The following is a 21148-nucleotide window of genomic DNA, read 5'->3' as shown; positions in this document are numbered from 1 at the left end:
ATGCAACCAATACTCTAGCGAGAAGTGAAGAGCAGGAGCAGGTAACCTCCAGCGGTTCGTGTATGGAGTGCATTGTTTGACATTCTATTACACAGTTGAGGAAATAACCTACCACAGAAACAATATGGGAGGGAACTTTTCATTTAAAAAAAAATCTATACAACTTAATGAACAGGCAAAACATTCAAAACAGATTAGATGCAGCGTTACAGTAACGTCTCTCTCTGTCTCTCCAGATCCAATTGGTAACTTCCTCCTCTGGCACATCCTGTGCATTTTCACCAACAGCGAAGGCGAAGGGACTTGGGTGGGGGGTGGGGGCGATGGGAAAGGGAATGAGGGAGCAGGGTGGGGCAAAAATATTCCACAGACATTTAAAAAAATTTTATTAACATAAAGACGGTAGCACTCCTCAAGTGAAATACACTTACAATAAATTTAATTGAATCGGGGGGGGGGGGGGGAGAGAGGGGTTGTTGGGATGGCTGGTGGGGGAGGGGCTGAGGAAGGAGAGAACCAAAACTATTTCAAACTTCCTGGCATGCTCTAGAGCTAGTACGACAATCAAGCAGTCCTCTTTTTATTTTTAAAATTCCAATTCGGAGATTTCCTTCCTGTGGCAATATGCTGAGAGGCGTAAGTGGAAACCGCCCCTTCATTCTCTCTATGGCCCTCCTGCTTTCGGTCGAGTATTTTGTAAAGTTTTTATATATTGAAGTATGTCAGATTTTTTTTCCTCTCTCTCTCTCTGTGTGGCCTCAGTTTGTGCTCTCTGAGTCCCTATTTAAGGCATCGCTCAAAGTAAGTGGAGCCAATGTAACCTCCCCGCATGGACCGCTGCACGTTCTGTTCAAAGAGACGTCTGTTGTTCTGAAGGACTTCTGCTGCTTCCTTGTTCAGGGGGTCCTCAGGGTTAGGTTCCTGGGAGCCAGACAGGGAGAGAAGAAAGCAGACAAAAAGAGACACATGCTTAAATTTACTGGTGGCTTCGCGCACGACAAGTCAGGGCAGAATCAACAACTCACTTTTGCAGGATCAGTTCTAGTTTAATGCTCTTCCCTCCCGTCTGTACAGTGCAGCTACTCAGGACGTGAACATAGAAATTTAAGTCGACACTTCGGTGCCGCACTGTTGAAGTGTCGCCTTTCAGAAGGGGTGTAAAACCGAGCTACCGCCAGCTCAAGTTTATAAAATCCTACCCCAGTGGGAGGTGGGGGGTGATTACTTCAAACAGGAAGGAAATGATCCAATATTTACTGCAGAATCAGCACTGCCAAACAATATTACCCAGTCATATCACACTGCTCTGTGGGGAAACTTGCTGTGTGAAAATTAGCAGCTGCATTCCTTACACTGTAACAATGATTACATTTTGAACGAACTTCATTCCTTGAGTTGTGAAAGTCACTATAAAAATCTTCACCGATCATACCAGTAACATTTCATTTACAGTCCTCACCGCAAAAGCATGCGATGAATGCAATTAACCTACCAAGTGATGTGACTATGTGCCCAAAATGTTGGAATTTTCTTCCTCTTATCTGATAAATAAGACTCTGCACTGACTAGGGGAAGGGTGTGATTCTGTTTTCAGGACCATGTCAAACATAAAGGTGTATCTTGGCCTTTTTTTCAAAATAAAAACTTATGTTAATTAGTTTTCTACTTGTCTCCTGGAAATTATTTGTGTTATTTAGCTCTCTAGCAGTAAAGATCCCAAACAATTTCTATTTACATATTCTCTTTAATGCACTAGGACATCTCTAAGTGCTGCACAGGCACATTATCAAACTGAAGCACGTTAGCATGAACATCTACTGTGCAGAGAAAAAGTTACATTCATACCAAACTTTCATGATCAGCCAGCTCTATCATAGTACTTTAGAGCCAATGAGGTACTTTTATAGTGTAGTCACTGTGATGGTATTGGAATGTGGAAGCCAGAATGCTCACAGGAAGCTTCCATAGATTGTAATGTGTTTTTAAACATGTTAATCGAGGGATAACTACTGGCCAGGACAACAAGAGGAGAAATGCCCTGCTCTTTGCAGAATTGTTATGATGCAAGAGGCCATTCAGCCTATCTTCTTCAAAATAGACAGCTGGGATCTTTTACAACCATCTGAGCAGCCACTGGGGACTCAGTTTAGCTGTCATCTAGAAGTCGACGGCTCCGACAGTGCATTGCTCCCTCAGTATGGAACTCGAACGTCAGCCTGGGTCTCTGAACTCGAGTGTTGGAGTTGAAAACAGGGCCTTGCAACTCAGAGGGGAAGCATTGCCAAAGGAGCTGAGGATGCCCCTCAATTATAGAATCACAGAAATAAATGTGTTTTAAGCCACAAGCTACTATAGCCTGAAATTAACAAACCACTGAGAAAAAACTATACTGAGAACTGTAGGTTAATACAAATGGTTATCACGTTGTTAGCTGATGTTGCCTGTTTTAAAAGGTGCTTCTAGACCACAGGAAGCTCCACCCAGTGGCAGACATCTGCCACTGCAAGCATGACCACATCACAGAATGACACAAGGAGTTGGGGAGGCAGATATCGGATTTAATACAAAAATTTTAAAAATTTTAATTCAGCGAAAAGTCAGTAGGTGTATCAAGAACAAATCTTTTAACAGATTCAGCCAAGGAAAGACAAACCACTTGTGCACAGCAACGAGCGTTCAACCTGAGGTTCCCAAACCCTGGGAATCAGATCTGTGAAAAGCAGCCAACTTATTCTACGCGTACTTATATATCTTATTACTGATCTGTCTTCATTATTGATATTGGACGAGGAGGTTGGAGAGGGCTTAGCGCTATTCCCAATCTGGTGAATAGATCCCACGTCATAGCACAGGGTGGTGTTCAGGTATGCAGTCATTGGGAACATTTAAGTTAGGAGCATTTAAGTTAGGATCCTTAAGCCTGTTCCATCATTCAATAAGATCATGGTGGATTGACTGTAATGTCAACCCCACAGTACTGTCTAAGGTCCTTCTGCCAAAGTATAGCAAGGGTTAATAAATGCGGAGCTGGTCAGAGAGCATGAGGACCTAAGAAGGGTTCCAGCCAAAAACGCTGACTTTCCTGCTCCTTGGATGCTGTCAGACCGGCTGTACCTTTCCAGCTCCACATTTATTGACTCAAGCTTCCTGCATCTGCGGTCCTTACTGTCTCAAAATATAGCAAGGGTCTGTTAAGATTCAAGACTCCCTTGTTTTCCTTAAAGGAATGTAAATACAGCAAACTTTGACTTGACCAGCAACTTGTAGATGATATATGAATAAAGTCCATTTCTGAAATTAAAAGAAAAATTCCACAATCTTGACTATCCCAAAATAACCTTGCATGCCCTTGCATACCAAGGATTTACCTCTGCCTTAAAAAAATTCAAAGGCTCTGCCTCCACTGCCTTTGAGGAAGTGGATTCCAAAGCCCTATGACACTCCTACAGAAAAGAATTACACCTTTTTAAACTGACAAACCCTTTACTTTTAAACAGAGACCCCTAGTTTAAGAAAATATTGATACATGACCCACGAGGCCCCATGATAAACATTCAAAGCGACCACAGCTGCAACTTATAGAATCAAAGAATCCCCACAGAGCGGAAACAGCCATTCAGTCCAACAAGTCCACACTGCCCCTCCAAACAGCATCCAACACAGACCCATCCCCAACCTATCCCTGTAACCCTGCTTTTCCCATGGCTAACCCAGCTAGCCTGCATATCTTTAGAGTGTGGAAGGAAACTGGAACACCTGAAGGAAACCCACACAGACACGGGGGAGAATGTGCAAACTCCACACAGTCACCTGAGAGTGGGATTGAACCCAGGTCTCTGGTGCTGTGAGGTAGCAGTGTTTGTCGCTGAGCCACCTCGCCGCCCTCGCAAACTTTTGCTTGGACACACCTAAGTTTGCAAAACCATGATTAGCCAATGTGGCTTCTCCACTCCAAAATAAGTTCCTAGCAGTTTGTCCACTTACCAAAAAAAGGTACTGCAGCCCATAAATTATAGAGTTTATTGTTAATACAGGTTTCCAGTCCTCTCTGTACAAAGAAAACAGAAAGACAATTCAGCAAATATCTTGTACAATTATCATTACCTTATGAATAGCAGCAACACATAATCCTTTCTTGCTCAATAAACAGTAGTTGAGTGAGTAAACCTCACCTTCCTCCACTTTGAGTGCACAGAACAGAGTTACATGCCCCACACAATTACCACTTCTGCAAATTAATCACTCCTATCCTGCCCAGAGTCAGAGGCCTTCCTCTTTTCTCCTCCTACCCTCAGCTCTCTGCTTGCCAACAACAGAATCACAGAACTGTTCCAGCTCAGAAGGCAGCCATCCTGCCCGGGGTGTATGCTCTGGCCCTCTTAAGAAACAATTCACCTCATGCCACTCCCTGTGCTGTGTGTAACCCTGCTCAGTCTGCCTTTTCAGATAATAACTCAATTGAAACTGCCTGCACCTTACTCTCAGACAGTACATTCCAGATCCTGATCACACTCTGTGTGAAAATGGTTCCTCTGTTACCTCCTGTGCCAATTACATTAAATCTATGCCCGCTCTTTATTGATCCCTCCAACAACAGGAACATTGTTCCTCCCTACTTACTCTGTGCAGACCACACATGATCTTGAACATCTCTATCAGATTTCCCATAAACCTTTATGGAAAAGTTGAAAATTGCCCCAAACTCTCCAGTCTATCTTCATAATTGAAGTTCCTCATCTTTGGAACTGTTGTTGTGAATCATTCAACGCTCTCTCCAAAATCTTCATATTCTTCCCAAAATTTTAATTTCTCATGTTGTCATTCGGGTTATCATTCTGAAATGTCAGGTCCGGCTTCTCCCTCAACAGATGCTGCTTGAACTGCTGGTACTTCCAGCATTCACAGCTTTTAGCTTTTGTTTTAAATGAGTTTCTGGAGTTGGATTCTGTACAGCTTAAAAAGTTCAAATTGCCTGGTGAATACCTAAAATACTCCAAGAAAGATAAGAGTCATGTCTAACAATTCTTTTTCTAAATGAAATGGTTTGAGCAGATTCCGACTGAGTGACTTTTGGAAACACGAACAAGAGGAGGCCATTTGCCCCCTCCTGCTTGCTCTGCCTTTCAACGGGTTAATGGATGATCACCCCACCTTTAACATCATTGTGCTTCACTGACTGGTTTCAGGCATGAGAAAACCAGGGGAGAAAACAAAATCACAAACACTATTAAGGGGAAGGAGGTATTTCTCCAACAGACTCCCACCTAATGATGGATTTTTATTCACTGTACTAATCAGCATCAAATGCTAATTTCCCATTGCTCCCTTCACAATGTTTCAGAGGCTCTGGACTGTCTGTGAACTACTTAGATCTAGTCAGAGGCAAAGCCATAAGCAATAATAGCAAATCCAGAGCCTGCGATCCAGGACACGCCTTCTCAAAAAGAACAGAAATATCACTCCTGCATTTAATACTGCACTGATCCCACAAAACCAACAGTTTCCACTCGACTAAAGGAGGAGCAAGTCCAATCTTTGGATCATCCTAGGCACTGCTTCAATACAGAACAGAACCACTGGATAATAAATCAGAGGTGGACACTCGGCCGAGTAGATCTGTGGCTGTTCTGTGATCAAGCTATCCAATCAGTACTGGAACACTCCTCTTTCCCCCAAAACCCAATATATTTTACCCCTTCAAGAATCCATCGTAAATCTGTCTACATTGCCCCTCCCAGTCATGTTCCATATTCATATTTCATGGTCTGGTCATGTTCCATATTCAGTTCACAAATCGCTGTGTAAAATAATTTACCACTGGCTCCTTTGCCAATGTTTTGCCAGTGGAAACAGTTCATCCTTCATTAATTGTATCAAATTTCTTTTCTCAACACCAACAATTCCACTTCCAAAAGATCCATATACATGCAGTCCCAGATCTCTCAGTTCCTACCCCATTTAAAGCTGAGTCGAGAGTACAACCTAGCATGTTTTGTCACCCGTCATTCTGCCCACATTCTAAAATTTATTATTTGATGTTTCTCTGTATCTCTGACCAAATTCACATCCACAAAATAAGTCTTTAGATTAAATATCATGGATACAGATTTCAGATACATTGATTTCTCCTGTCTGTCTTTCAGAAGTTGCTCAACGTTTCTTTTCATTTAAAATGATATTGCTTCTTTCCATTTGCATTTTGGGTTTTAATTCAAATAGCAACGTGATTCCAGCGGCCAGACTAAAATGCAACTGCCGAGTAACTTTTCCTTGCAACAAAGGATATTGACTGGAGTCAAAACTGTACAAGATTACGGGTCTAGGCCCGAAACGTCAGCTTTTGTGCTCCTGAGATGCTGCTGGGCCTGCTGTGTTCATCCAGCCTTACATTTTATTATCTTGTACAAGATTACGTCAGGTCTTGATACAGTGGACAAAGAACAACTATCCCTATTAGCTAATTGTAGGAGGAGGAGAAACACAGGCTTAAGGTTTGCAGCAAGAGGTTCTGAGAACATGTGAAGATGATCTTTCTGGATGTGAGTTTGCTCGCTGAGCTGGAAGGTTAGTTTTCAGACGTTTCGTCACCATTCTAGGTAACATCATCAGTGAGCCTCCGACGAAGCGCTGGTGTTATGTCCCGCTTTCTATTTATTATATATATAAATAGAAAGCGGGACATAACACCAGCGCTTCGTCGGAGGCTCACTGATGATGTTACCTAGAATGGTGACGAAACGTCTGAAAACTAACCTTCCAGCTCAGCGAGCAAACTCACATCCAGAACCTCAACCTGAGCTACAAATCTTCTCAAAACTCGCTATGATCTTTCTTTCAGTGAAGAAAATCATAATAATCTAGAACTGATGCTGGTGGAAGGCAATGATTTCAAAAAGAAATTGAATGGATACTTAAGAGGAATTAAATGGATGTGCTGCAGTATACTGAACTTCAAAGTGCCAGCATGGGCTCAATGGGCTGAATGGCCTCCATCTGTGTCATAATGACTAGTTTCCAGACACCACCTCAGTCAGGAAACCCACCCAAGAACTACTCAGGAAGCCACCCATTTTGTAGATATTATCTGGGTCCCAAACCAGAAACCATTGATCAATCTCCTCAATTTGTTGTATTAATGGCACTGCCTCAGCACACCACAACCATAAACCACACAAGCATAATAAGCCACAGTTAAGAAAAACTCATGATTCAAACATACAATAACAGCTTATCGAAGTCTGAGAAACAATTCCAAGCGTGCATGTAGCTTTGCAGGCCTTCCAATCCAACCGTGACCTACCTGAGGATGTTTAGGCAAACATTTCCTTCTAGATCGATGTTTGGGTGATACACCATAGTTTCACATTTCACCTTCGGAGGGTCGTGAGGATAACCTTGTCCAACCTGCAAAAACAGACGCACGCAATGGGAATGAGGAACAGTATTAGCCCCTTGCGTCTGCTCTGCCACTCACCTCCGCTCCGCACACTTTCCTGTCTGTTCCCCATAACCCTCAACTGCCCAAAGGTTCAAGGATCTGTCAGACTCAACCTTGCATATATTCAATGACCCAGGCTACAGAGTTCTCAGGGATACAGAATTTGAACAATTCTCCACCCTTGGTGAAGCAATTCCTCATTTCTGAGGGAACGAGATTGACTACATTACTCCACAGAGAACGAGCAGAGACCTGATGGGTAGAATGGACTCCTTTTTATAAGAATACTTCTACGATTCATTTAAATTGGACACCTTTCATTTTGAAACTGTGCCCTCCAGTTCTTGACTCCTCCATGAGGAAAGACACTTAATCCACATTGTCCCAGAAATCAAATGTGCAAATGTGCTCTGAACTGCCAAGCCAGCATTACCAATGTCCTGTGAAAGATTTTAATACCTTAATTCAGGAGACGAAAAGGCACACAATACTCGAGATGTGGTCTCACCAATCTATGTGCATGTAATCACAGTGCATCTGACTACACCTTAGGTGTAGCTGAATGATTTATGTCACAGAACGGTTACGGAAAATCTCCAGTAGATGCGCGAGGTCAATGCAAGAGAGACACTAGTGACACACCATAACAGGTCTCCTGGCAGGAGTAACTGCAAGCAACAGCAGTGTCTAAACATTTACCCAACACATCCAAGCATGTTGAGGATTCTTTATTCTGGTGATGTACAAATCTACACGGCAACTTGCCTGAGGGGTTCAGGAGGAGGTTATCAGCTGGCATGTGTTTTGGCTGGCCTGCTCAAATTTATGCAGACTTCTGTCTAAATTGGCAACAAATGCACAACGCAAATCCCACTGAAGGTAAAGGAACACTTAGTGAGCAATTCCTGAAATCGAGCTTCATCCATTGTCACAAACGGCCTTAAAGGTGTACTTTTAAAACTCAGGGATGCAGTTTAGATGTTCAAAATGTGCAATTCTCGTGCAACAGTACAGATACCCTCCACTTACCTTAAAGCTAAACACAAATTTCCCTCCTTTATAGAACCCCTGGAAGCAAAAAGAACAAGAAGTTTTTAAACAAGATATATTTGCCAACTGTAGTTAATAAAGACCTCTGGTAAGTGTTCTCCCAGACTTGTGGACCAAATCCACTCAGACACAAGACAAGTATTAAATCTTTTCCCACTCATAACCATCACAGACTGTCAATGTACACAATTCCACATGTTCTGATTGTGTTGAATCCCAGTGGAACAAAACACCTTCCCATAAAATGGGATCAAAGTCCTTCTTCGTTTGTTTCAAGTCTACCAGAGTGCGGAGATTTAAAATAATTGAACACACACTGAGGGCATCAGAGGGTCGGGAGAGTGCACGCCTGACAGCGAGAGCGGGTGGCGGGAGCAGAAGAGAGGAACTGAGGGACTGTGTGTTGCTCTGATATAGAATGCATTGTCTGCGGCCTGGTGGAAGCAGATTCAAAGATGCCTTTCAACAGAAAGTTAAATAAACACATACAAAGGGTTGATCTGTAGTCCTCTGGTAAACGGCAGAGAAATAGAATGAAGTAGACAACCCTTCGAAAGAGTAGATATTACTCAACAGACCAAAGGGTCTCCTTCTGATGATCCTAGACAAACAGAACCTCACTAATCCAAAACAATTCCACCTCGCCATCGCTGGACAACATTGCACTAAAGAAGAGGAGGCCACTTGGTCCCTTGTACCTATTCAACCATCCACTGAGGCCACAGCTATTCTCTGTCTTATCCATCTGAGCCTCTGGCATATATCTTCAGTGTAACAAAAATCCATAACATTCAGGGTTTAAAATGAACTGGCCCAGCAGCAGGTCCCATTTGCAGAAGGGACTCAAACATTAGTCATCTTATGTTTGTCGCTGTGTTTCATAATTTCACCTGAAAGATCTGACTCCAAGGCTTAGGATATGTCTTCTCGTCCCAGACTCCAAATCCTTCCCCACTTAGCAGTCAGCAAACTCTCCCAGATATGGAATTCCAACAAACCAAATTGCTCCTTTATTCCCACTGGATCTAGTCACAATTAACCAAACCTCCCTCGCAGTTAATAACAGAGATTGAATTCCTGATTCATTCAGAAAGTACTGGAGGTAACAACGAGAAGAATGGGTAAACGTGTTGGGGACAGGAGAGTCTTGCTGTACATAGCATGTTGCTGTTTCCAGATTTGTCATTTCATAATTCAAAACTCAAAGTGAATTCCCCAGGAAGCCTAATTCACATGGAACTATTCTTGAAAAATTATTAGGAACCAGACAGTGAAATCTATGAGAAATACTGAAGCTCATCCACAATCTCACCATAAACCTGTTCACTTCCCACTCCCGATAGAAACCTGCCTCCTGACATTTTCCATCTGGCTATACATTCCATCAAGATGGTGTCTGCTGAAACTAACTATCTAAGGATAAATTCTAAACAAATATGCTCGCCTCGCTTTTAAAAATGTGCATACACATGTCAAATATAAAGCCAATATGCAAAATTATATTTTAAAACTTCTATTTTATTTACAGGTCTTTTCCCCCCGCTTAGATCATAAGTTATTGAGGCAGAATTAGCCCATTTGGCCCATTAAGTCTGCTCCACATTTAATCGTGGCTGATATGTTTCTCAACTCCATTCTCCTGCCTTCTCACCAAAACCTTTGATCCCCTTACTAATCAAAAACCTATTTCTGTCTTAAATACACTCAATGACTTGGCCTCCGTAATCATCTGTGACAATGAGTTCCACAGAGTCACTACACTCTGGCTGAAGAAACTCCCGATCGTCGCAGCTCCAAAATGTTGCCCCTTCACTCCGAGGCTGTGTCTTGGATCCTAGTCTCTCTGATACTGGTAGAAATATTTTCTCCACGTCCACTGCATCCTGCCCTCTCACTATTCTGTAAGTTGCAAAGATAGCTAGGTAGGTTTTTCATCATTCTTTGCTTCAATTTCTTTGAGGTTTTACTGTTCCTGGGTGTCAAAAACACAATCTTCCACCAACAGTCGCCCTGTCCATCCCTAAGGCTCTTCCACGGCCACACTACAGTGGGCCCCTTTAGTGTCGCATCCAAAAAACAGAACTCTCAACACAATGTAACAGTGGAGGGAATTGTAACTAGCCTACTCAAAGCCTGTGTACCTATGTCTACACACACTCAGCAGGAGGGGTAACTGGGAAGGAATCAATAGCTGGAACTTTGATTGAATCCCCTTCTTTCCCACTAACTGTGGCTCTTTGTTAGCCTTTATTTCAACACAAGTAACAGGGGAAGCAGACCACTCAGCCCATTCAAACCTGCCCTACCATTCAATACGGTCATGACTGATCCACTTTTCTGCCTGATACAATCCCCTTATGGATCATTAACCTGTGTAGAACAGCCTTCAACATACTCAATAACTTTAAATTCCGGTCTCCCTACTATAGGAAAGATGTTAAACTTGAAAGGGTTCAGAAAAGATGTTGCCAGGACTGGCGGGGGGTGAGCTAGTTGGAGAGGCTGACTAAGCTAGGACTTTATATGCCTGGAGTGTCAGAGATTGAGGGGAGACTGAGAGGTTCATAAAATCATGAGGGGCATGGATGGGTATATAGTCAAGACCTTTTTTCCAGGGTAGGGGAGTCCAAAATTAGGGGGCATAGGTTCCAGGTGAGAGGGGAAGGATTTAAAAGGGATCTAATGGGCAGCTTTTTCACACCGAGGGTGGTGTATGTACGGAATGAGCTGCTAGAGGAAGTGGAAGAGGCTGGTACAATTACAGCATTTAAAAGGTGTCAGGGTGGGTTTATGAATAGGAAGGGTTCAGAGATATGGGTCAAATGCTGGCAAATGAAGCTAAATCAGTTTAGCATATCTGATCAGCATGGACGCGTTGGACCGAAAGGTCAGTTTCCATGATCTACAACTCAGTGACTCTATGACTGATCCTGAGCATCAACTCCACTTTCCTGCCTGCTTCCCTAATCCAATTCCCACTTTAAATACATTTTTTCAACAGAACATCCACTGTCCCCTGAGTGAACTGAATCAGTGAACAGATTCCCCTCAACACGGCCCTTTATACTGGGACTGTGCCCTGTGGTTTTAGACTTCCCAACCAGTGTAGGCACCCTCTCAGCAGCTACCCTACCATGCAACTTCAGAACATGAGGTCACTTCTCATTCTTCTAAATTTCAGAGAATATCAGCCCCAATTTCCTGAACCGCTCATTGTCGGACCAGGATTGGGACAAAGACGGTGCTGGAGAAACATAACAGATCTGGCAGCACCTACTGAGGGAGAAACTGTGACCCTTTGTCAGAACACTAGGAGTGGGAGCTGGCAAATTCCGGGATCTGAGAACTAATGTTGTGATACACCAGAATGGGCATGTTTGAGTCTACAGTGCTTGGCAAATCTGGTCTTCCCCAGTCCTCTTATTGATCAGTCTGGTTCAAGAACCAAGAACCTTGGTTTCTACCATCAAACACCAATAGTTCATTGAAAACATCGCGCACTTTTTAAAACAAAGACATTCAAAACTCTCAGTCAGGTTGATAATAAACTTCTGCTCATCACTTACTTCATCTGGACAGATGATGAGTTTGAAGTTGAGGAGGTCATCAGGATCTGGGAAAACTATCTCACAGGTTTTAGGTAAATTCAACTCATTTATATCTGGATAAAAAAAAATCAGAAGGGAGAATCCAGTGAACAACCAGAGTATCAACAGATATATTAATTTTTTTCATTAGACACAAAGCCTCATTGACTAGGCCAGTATTTGTTCCCTATCGCTAATTGAGGCTGACAAGGTGATGGTGAGCTGCCTTCCTGACCCGCTGCAGTCTCTGGGATGTAGGAACACTGCCCATGCTGTTAGGTGAGGACGTCCGGGATTCTGACCTACCTTAGCCAAGGAAAGGGCATATAGTACCAAGTCTGGATGGTGAGTGGTCTGAAAGGGAACTGGCAGGCAGTGGAATCTGCTGCTCTTAGCCTTCAAGATAGTAGGGGTGAGAGATAATGGGAACTGCAGATGCTGGAGAATCCAAGATAACAAAGTGTGGAGCTGGATGAACACAGCAGGCCAAGCAGCATCTCAGGAGATAGTAGGGGTGGCAGGTTTGGAAGGTGCTATTGAGGGGGGCCTGATGCACTACCGTATTATAGCTTGCAAACAGTACATGCAGCTTCCAGCGTGTCAGTGGTGAAGGGAGCGATCCTTGAAGGTGGTGGACTTGGTGCCAATCATGCAGGCTGCTTTATCCTGGATGGTGTTGTTCGAGCTGCACCCATCCAGGCAAGCAACAGTATTCCATCTCACTCTTGTGTGCCTTACGGATAGGGGATAGAGGGAGAAAAAGCACAGATCAGGCAGTGGAATCTAGGAACAGAATATGGTGGAAATAACCACCATTTCCACAGACATCGGCTGGCCTGCAGAGTACTTCCAGCAATTTCTGTTTTCCTTTCAAATTTTGAGCAACCACTCCCCCCACCACTGCCAAAGTAAATTTGCATTTTCTAAGGCACGGAAAGTAGCAGATTCTGACTCAAGAAATCGAACAGCAACACAGAAATTTCCCAATCAATCATTTGCAAAGTTCCCCTCATAGGGTCATACAGCACAGAAACAGACACGTTTGGTCCAAACAGTCTATGCCAAACATTATCCCAAACTGAAATAGTCCCACCTGCCTGTTCCTGGCCCATTTCCCTATAAACCTTTCCTATCCATCCGAATGGCTTTCAAATATTGTAACTGCAAACACCAATTCCTCAAGAAGTTCACTCCACTTGTGAACCACTCTCTGTGTAAAACATTTGTCCCTCATGTCTTTTTTTTTTAAAATCTCCCACTCCTCACCTTACAAACGTGTCCCCTAGTCTTGAAATTCCCAATCCTAGGGGAAAGGACATCTACCATTAATCCTATCTATATGTCTCATTATTTTACAAACTTCTATAAGGTCACCTCTCAACCTCTTATGCTCCAGCATTTCTTTTTAACTCAAACCTTCCATACACAGCAACATCCTGGTAAGTCTCTTCTCAACCCTCTGCAGCTTAATAATATCCTTCCTATAACTAGGCAATCTGAACTGGACACAGTATTCCAGAAGAAGAATTATATACCTGACCCCGTAGATCCCTCTGTTCTACAACACTACCCAAGGCCCTACCATTAATTGTATAAGCCCTACCCTTGTTTATTGTACCAAAATGCAAAACCTCGCATTTATCCAGATTGAACCCCGTCTGCCATTTTTCAGCCCATTGACCAAATTGAGCAAGATCCGTTTGTTACCTTAGAAAGCCTTCTTCTACTTCGCTATACATCACAGTTGGGGTACAACGTCTCAAATAAATTGACTTGCAATTTAACTTCGAAAACAAAGAAATCGATTTAAAAAGAACAGGTCGATACAAGTAACTATAAACAGTCTGACAACTCATTTAAAAAGAAATCGGTTCACTAACTGTCCTTTAGGGGAGGAACTCTTGCCGTGTTTATCTGGTTTGGCTCCATTTGTGACCACAGCCCCACAGTGACCTGGTTAGCTTTTGATTGCCCTCTGATGCTCCAGAGCTAGCTGCCCAGCTGCAAATAAGAAAACTTTGTCCCTTTCACAGGCCTGTTCTTTAAATTGATTTCTTTCCTTTGTTTCAAAAGTAAAGTTCAAACCCACAACTTGCTAAAGTGTGATTTGAATTGACAGAACCTGGCCTATTAGCTCATTAATGAAACCACAACACTGCCACTAGCCAAGGCAACGTTATGGCAGAAATCATACCACTGGTAGGAACAAAAAGTCAAGTGGCACACACATCAAGGTCAACACTGCAACCACATAAAGTGTACGATGGAAGATCCATTGGGTAGACAGTGGCATAGTGGCAATCCAGACCCCCGGGCCAATGTTCCGTGACATGTGTCATGGCAATAGAATATGGTGAAATTTGAATTGAACACAATCTTGTATTTCTCATGCTCTTGTGACCCAGTGATAGTGTCCCTATCTCTGAGCAAGGAGCCCTGGGCTCAAGTCCCACCCTGCTGTTGAGGTGTATAATGGAATCTCTGAACAAGTTGGTTAGAAGATAACTACAGGAGAAGATCCATGTTTCCACTGGTTTTCATTTGAAAATCCTGTTCTCTTTCATAAGTCCAATGCACAATTCCAAAACTTCAATAAAAACTTTTTTAAAAAACCAATGTTCTATTAAACAAACTTTCTTATATTTTCCGGATTGACTTGAATACATTGTCTTTACAGTGCTCACCAGGCCTCAAGTTGGCTGAACTTTCTATGTACAGGTCTATTCAACTTCGTCACTAACTTTTGAAACTAAAATTGCAACACTCTGGTCCATCCCTGATTCCTCAGCAAGGCAACAGGTCTGTCCAGAACCCAAGTGAGTACAATAAAGTACACAGTATGAGGGGAGTCTCCACTCTAGGCACTGAAACCTTTGACCGCACTGTTATCTCCAGAATCGAACTCACCTCCTCCAAATCATGTTCATCCATCACTTAGACTCATACAGCATGGAAATGGACAGTTCAGTCGAACCAGTCCATGATAAACAACCATGTTCCCAAACTAAACTAGTCCCAGCTGCCTGCTTCTGGACCATATCCCTCCAAACTTTTCCTATTCATGTGGTTAACTAAGTGTCTTTTAAACGTTGTAACTGTACCTGAATCTGTCACTTCCTCTGGCAGTTCATTCCACACACAAACCACTCTCTGCATCAAAGTAGTTGCCCCATATGTCCTCTTTAAAACTTTAAAAACTTTAAAAATATGCCCATGAGCTTTGAACTCACCCATCCTATGGAGAAGACATTTGTCATTCAATTTAACCGTGCATTTCATGATTTAACAACTCAGTAAGGTCACCCCTCAATCTCCTACGCTCCAGTGAAAAATGTCCTCGTCTTTCCAGCCTTTATTTATACGTCAAACCTCCATTCTCAGCAGCATGCTGTTAAATCTTGTCTCAATCCTCTCCAGTTTAATAATATCCTTCCTATAATAGGACATGTGGGTTTGGCAACAGCTCAAGACTTCAAAACAAACTCTAATGCTGAACCCTACAATCCTCTGGGATCTCTGCATACCTCGGATTCTGGCCTCTTGCACCTCACTGTCAGAGATTGTGTCATTTATCAGCACTCGAGGATATGATTATATATAGACTAAGATGTTGCTCCAGTACAGAACTGAGCCAGTAAAACCTGTATTATGTCACCAGACTGGTGAGAAACCGGCAGAGAGAAGATTTTTCAGTCCCAGGTGTTAAACAGAGACCATCTACTTGTTACTGTGATTGACACAAAATGCTTTTTGATCCTACAGCAGTATTTAAGAGGCACTAGGAGATCTCAAAACATTCTAGTTAACATTCTTCACTGAAACACCATTATTTAATCAGATCACTGTCTGAAATTTTGCACTCGCCTGATCGCCGCACTGGAGTCATTTACTGTTTGATTAGAGCTAAAAGCACCCCACTGCATTGAAGTTACACCTTTTCTCAAAAATGTTGGATGGCAGATGCTCAAAAACATCACAGAAAAATGCTCCAGAGGCGAAGGCAGTTAATCAAACCTGGTGTGAAAAGTTCACCCATTCAACAACAACACAGAGCAGACAGGGAACGGTTGCAGACAGCAAGAGGGGAATATGTATTTCAAAAGCCTTCCACAAACATTTTAATGTCTGTTCCTTCGGTTTATGCGTGATGGTAGTATGACCTAATGATCAGTCAATTCTTGCAATAAACTTGGTCAGGAAAGTGCCTTTACAAGTTTGGTGATTTGATAATTTAAATCTGCTCCCACAAGGAAGTGGTTAGGAAATAGGCTTTTATGTAGAGAGGGCTCTGTTCAGATGTGAAATGCTCCAGCAGAAATGGTGAAGGACAGAAAATCCCCAAATAAATCTCAGAGGGAAAATGGATAGATATCTGGAAAAGAAATATTTAAAGAAATGTGAGCGTAAAGAAAATGGAATGCAACAAAGTAAGTTATCCTTCCAGACCTTACGCGACATTCTCACACAAGGCAACACTAATGACTGAGCTCCTTCTCAAAGTGAGTATAATGGTGACTTGCAGCAAGCCAAACTCAGGATCTCATGTCCAAAATGTTATCTGAATACACAGGATCCGCAACATAACCAATTCATGTCAGTGTTATGATCCACCATCCCATACTTCCTCATCCAAATTTAACCTCAATTCCTGTCTCCCTCATATGCCTGCCTAGCAACCAGAGTTGAAGATCTATATGAGTTGTTCCCAGTTTCTTTATTGCCCATTGATCCAGATAGTTTTTAAACAAAAATTCACACTACACTCTTCCAATACTCCTGAACCAACTCTCTAATTATAATTTCAGGGTGAAACTGCAAGTCAGACGATAAGCCAATTCCACAGCAGAATGAATTGCAGAATAAAAACTAAAAGCCCCTCTGAGGAATCCCAGTCACTCAGTGTCTTCGAGAGAGGCATGAATAGATTTCCAGATTTTAAAGACATTAAGGGGTGTGAGGATAGCACAGGAAAATTGCAATGAGGTAGAAGATCAGCTATCACCCAGATGAATGGAAAAACAGGGGCTCAAGGGGCCAAATGGCCTGCACCTGTTCCTTTATCCAATGCTGGCTGGAGGTCTCCTCACCAAAACCCTGACTTAACAAGTATTTGACTTGCATACAATAATGCACAGGGCACAGTGCCAACCTCCGGCCTACGTAACACTACGCCATTAATTTAAGAATGGATTATGTCACAATACTATTAATGCAGAGGCCTGCAGCCAGGAAAGACAAGATCGAGAGTCACAGTGCCAGTTTGAGAATTTTAAATCAGTTCTTTGTTTACTAACTTTCTTCAAGAAGATGGACCAGCAGAGAGCCAATAAGTGGCTCCATTTTGCCGAACAACCCAAACCATCATAATGTTAGGAAAACAAATTAATATTGCGGATGCAGGAACTATGGAACTGAAATTGTTGGACAAACTCAGTAGGTCTGGCAACTTCTGTGGAGAGAAACGAAGTTAACTTGTTGAGCTCAGTATGACTTCTTCAGAGATACTGCCAGACTTACTGAATTTCTCCAGCAAGGATCAGCTTTTGTTCCATCGTATCGTGAACTAAATATCAAATGTTTGCAGTGACTCTTCTGAATTTTACACTATCCAAATGGGCCACTGAGGAAACTAGATTTGATTTCAAGATGTGTATCCAGAGGAGACTTTCGGCAGCTTGAAACTGCTGAAGCGGGTTATGACAAATCTGTTACCGCTGGGAGAGTGCTCAGTCTCAGGAGACATAGCAAGTGTTCCACAGGAATAATGTATCGGTTCCAGTCCACTAAATTAGTCAGCGACCGTTGCAGGAACAGAGCTGGACATTCACACCTTGATCAAGCGATGACAAACCCAGGCAGCCACAAACTGTTCAAGGTACCTTAACGTAATACGATTATGGTGAACACCCCTCTGGGTCTAGGGAGCTGGTCATACCTCACAGATGGACAATGGAGTTAGGGCACGCACTGGTTAGGAACTTTGCTGCCAGCTGGTCTCAGCACAAGACTGGAACTCACAACTGCTGTTGGATGGGAGGAGAAATAAGCACACATCTGCTCTTTGAAGGGGTGATAACCTCAGGCAGACAGGCAGATGGGGAAGAGCTGACCAGCTGCTGGGAACAGAATTCACATTAGTCGAGAGAGAGGAAGTGCAAGGACGATTGACACAATAGGGTCCTCAACAATAATCAGCTGCTAGTACCTAAAAGCAATCAGAACGCTTTTTTTAAAGACGAAAAGATCCTCCATACGGACATACAAAATTGGAGCAGAAATGGCCATTCAGCCCCTTGACCTCGCTCTACCAATCAATAACATTATGGCTGATTTGTTTGCTTTTTGAATTCCACATTCTCATCTGCTCCTCATGGTCATTTGAATCAAAAGCTATCAAGAATTTATCTACCTCTGCCTTAAAAATATTCAGTGATCCAAACTACATTGTCCGCTGAGGCAAAGTTACACAACTCTCAGAAAACAATAAATCCCTCATCTTTGTGCAACAGGGTCCCCAAGCTCTGGCTTCACCCACAAGAGGAAACAGCTTTTCCAAGTCCATCTTATCAAGACCATTCAGAACCTTACACATTTCAATCAAGTCACCCCTTCTAAACTAGTGAAAACAGGCCCTGTCTGTCCAACCTACAGATAACCCGCTCATCAGGTATCAGTCTGCTAAACCTCACCTTAACTGTCTCCAACATATTTACTTCTTCCCTTAAATAAGAGGCCAACACCATAAAGAACACCCCTCACATATAGTGCTTTCTAACTTGTGGCACTCAAATTATTAGATATTTAGAAAATAAAGTAACCTTGAAATTGACTGAACAGTGCTCATTTTCCAATATAAATCTTTCAAAACATTTTGGAGAACTGACAAATATTCTAAAAACATATTTATGTAGAAAGAGCACCTGTACTCTCTTTGTATTTGGTCAGTTCCCCTTTCTTTCTCCTTATCTGATCAATACAACCTCAGGATTTCCCTACCTTAGGTCCTCTTGTGAGTAATGGTCCGTTCCTCCTGCCCCTATCATGATAGACAACAGGTGCTGGAGTAGGCCCTTTGGTCCTTCGAGCCAGCACGACCATTCATGGCCAATCACCCACAATCAGTATCCTGTTCCTATCTTATCTCCATAACCCTTGATTCCACTACCTTTAAGAGCTCTATCTATCTCTTTCTTGAAACTGTCCAGAGAGTTGGCCTCCACTGCCGTCTGGGTCAGAGCATTCCATGGTCCAGTGATCTGTAAATCGTTGACACTGGATAAAGCATTTCCCAACATGTGTCCCCTTACACAATCCAAAAATACGTGGGGCTCAGGTAATGACAGAATTCTGCAGAGCAGCAGTTATTTTGGGGATGGCATTCACATTTTCATAGAATCCCCACACTGTGGAATCAGGCCGTTTGGACCAACGAGTCCATATCAACCGTCCGAACTGCATCTGACCCAGACACATCCCCCAACCTATCCCTGTCAACCTTGGGTCAAAACCAATGACTGATCAGCTGGATAAAGGCTTAGGAAAGAAAGTGAAACAGCATTCAGAAATCCAATGCCTGTCCATGAGTGGGCATGATGAATGGCTAGCTGGAGTACCAGCTACTGCCGCCACCTTTTGTCAAAGATTAGAAATGGATGACTGGTTATGTGAGGAGATTTCCAATGTGGATGGATGTCAGCAGCAGTACATTCCAAGTGTACAGGCCAAATAAAATCTAGAAATTACAGCACTTTGCCTTCGAGTCAATAAGAGCACTTCAACAGGAGCTATGTAGTTACTTTCCCTTGAAATATTTTATATTGCAGCCTTTCAAAGGCTTCCCCAGCTTCCTCTTAAATGATAACATAAAATATTCCCCAGAGTGCAGCGCAGCACACTCTAACAACTATGTTTGGAGAACCTCCAACTTCTTCCTTGCCCCCACAGGCCATCCCATTCAAGCATAGTCATCAACTTGCCAATGTGTGAAAACCACCTTCTGCAACTGATGTTTTGTGATTTTAATAAAACTCCATCTAGCCCCAATTTCAAACTAGCATTGCAAGTATGGGACTACATATCCTTCTTTGTCTTAACGCTTTGGAGAAGAAACCTGATATTTTGTTGGCAAATTTCAAACTTCTTGGGTGCTGGGACAACCGGTTCAGGAGTCCAAGGAATGGTAACCCTGGAATTGGTGTCGGTGGCAGATTACAAGAGTGGAGGCATTGAGAGGGTAGGGATTATATCAGTGTCGAAGGGAGGGGGTGACGGATGGGCTGAGGTGACAGATTGCAACTGCGGTTCCCCTCAAGAGACGGCAACACGGTGGTCAAAGACCAGAACTGGTACCAGTTACCAGGCAGTTAGGAAGCAGTTGGCTGTAGCTGCCTCACCCTGGCAGATCAGTGCTTTCATCAGGAGCCCACTGAACCTGGGGGAAATCCCTGACACCCTCTCCTCACCCCACAGTCAGGCCATAATGAGGGGAGGAAAGGGGTGGGGGCAACTGCACCCAACCCTGGGGAAGGGCGTTCTGAGGAGCCCAGCACCCAGATCCTCTCCTCTGTCTCTGCCCGCCGGCAATCCTGGGGTCTCTCGCAGTCCTGACCTCGGAGCAGAGCCCTCTCCACATGAAGCAAGCCGGTCGAATCGGATCCCAGGCTCCATTTAAGGCCTAGCTGCTTCCAGGCCTTCCTTGTGGGTCAGAGGCCGGTCTCCAACCCCCGCCGACAACAGTACCCCTTGCCCCGGTGCCTCAGAGAGGCCTGGCCCGCCGATCCCTTCACCCTCCCCTGGGCCCTGGCTTCGCCGAGCCCCCGGCCTCCCGTTACCTTTCTGAATGCGGAGCTGCGCGGCCGACGCCTTCTTGGTGCCGGTCTTGGCGGCTCCGGCGGCGTCCTCTTCCTTCTTCTGCTGCTTGAGCGAGAAGAGCTTGATCATGATGCGGCGGCGGCGGGGCCTCGGGACTCAGGCTGAGGGTCGGAGGGAGACACGGAGCCGCCGCTCGGGCAGGGAGCAGAGCGCGGGGCAGCGTGGGAGCGGAACGGGTCAGAGGGCAAGGGGGCGGGGTCAG

General features: G+C 43.6%; 1 protein-coding gene across 1 annotated transcript; it reads right to left on the bottom strand.

Moving 5' to 3' along the window:
* Window positions 1–125: 125 nt before the first annotated feature.
* Window positions 126–21148, bottom strand: ube2m (ubiquitin conjugating enzyme E2 M). Its single transcript, XM_048521653.2, has 6 exons — window positions 20907–21148; window positions 12055–12149; window positions 8468–8506; window positions 7301–7404; window positions 3985–4048; window positions 126–921 (listed from the first exon to the last, which is right to left on the bottom strand). The coding sequence occupies exons 1-6, from the start codon at window positions 21013–21015 to the stop codon at window positions 781–783; spliced, it is 552 nt and encodes a 183-aa protein (XP_048377610.1). The 5' UTR covers window positions 21016–21148; the 3' UTR covers window positions 126–780.

Source organism: Stegostoma tigrinum, chromosome 38 (assembly GCF_030684315.1).
Source record: "Stegostoma tigrinum isolate sSteTig4 chromosome 38, sSteTig4.hap1, whole genome shotgun sequence".
In the NCBI taxonomy this organism is placed as follows: domain Eukaryota; kingdom Metazoa; phylum Chordata; class Chondrichthyes; order Orectolobiformes; family Stegostomatidae; genus Stegostoma; species Stegostoma tigrinum.
The sequence above is the reverse complement of the archived record's forward strand: the minus strand, read 5'-3'. Positions and strand labels throughout refer to the sequence as shown.

Bases quoted from the DNA above. Each gene is read 5' to 3' on its own strand.
- ube2m (XM_048521653.2), bottom strand. From the start codon at position 21,015: ATGATCAAGCTCTTCTCGCTCAAGCAGCAGAAGAAGGAAGAGGACGCC. The intron at 4,049-7,300 runs GTAGGTCACGGT...TTCTTTGTACAG, and splicing joins GTTTGCCTAAACATCCTCAG to AGAGGACTGGAAACCTGTAT. The intron at 922-3,984 runs GTAAGTGGACAA...TCTGGCTCCCAG, and splicing joins GGCTGCAGTACCTTTTTTTG to GAACCTAACCCTGAGGACCC.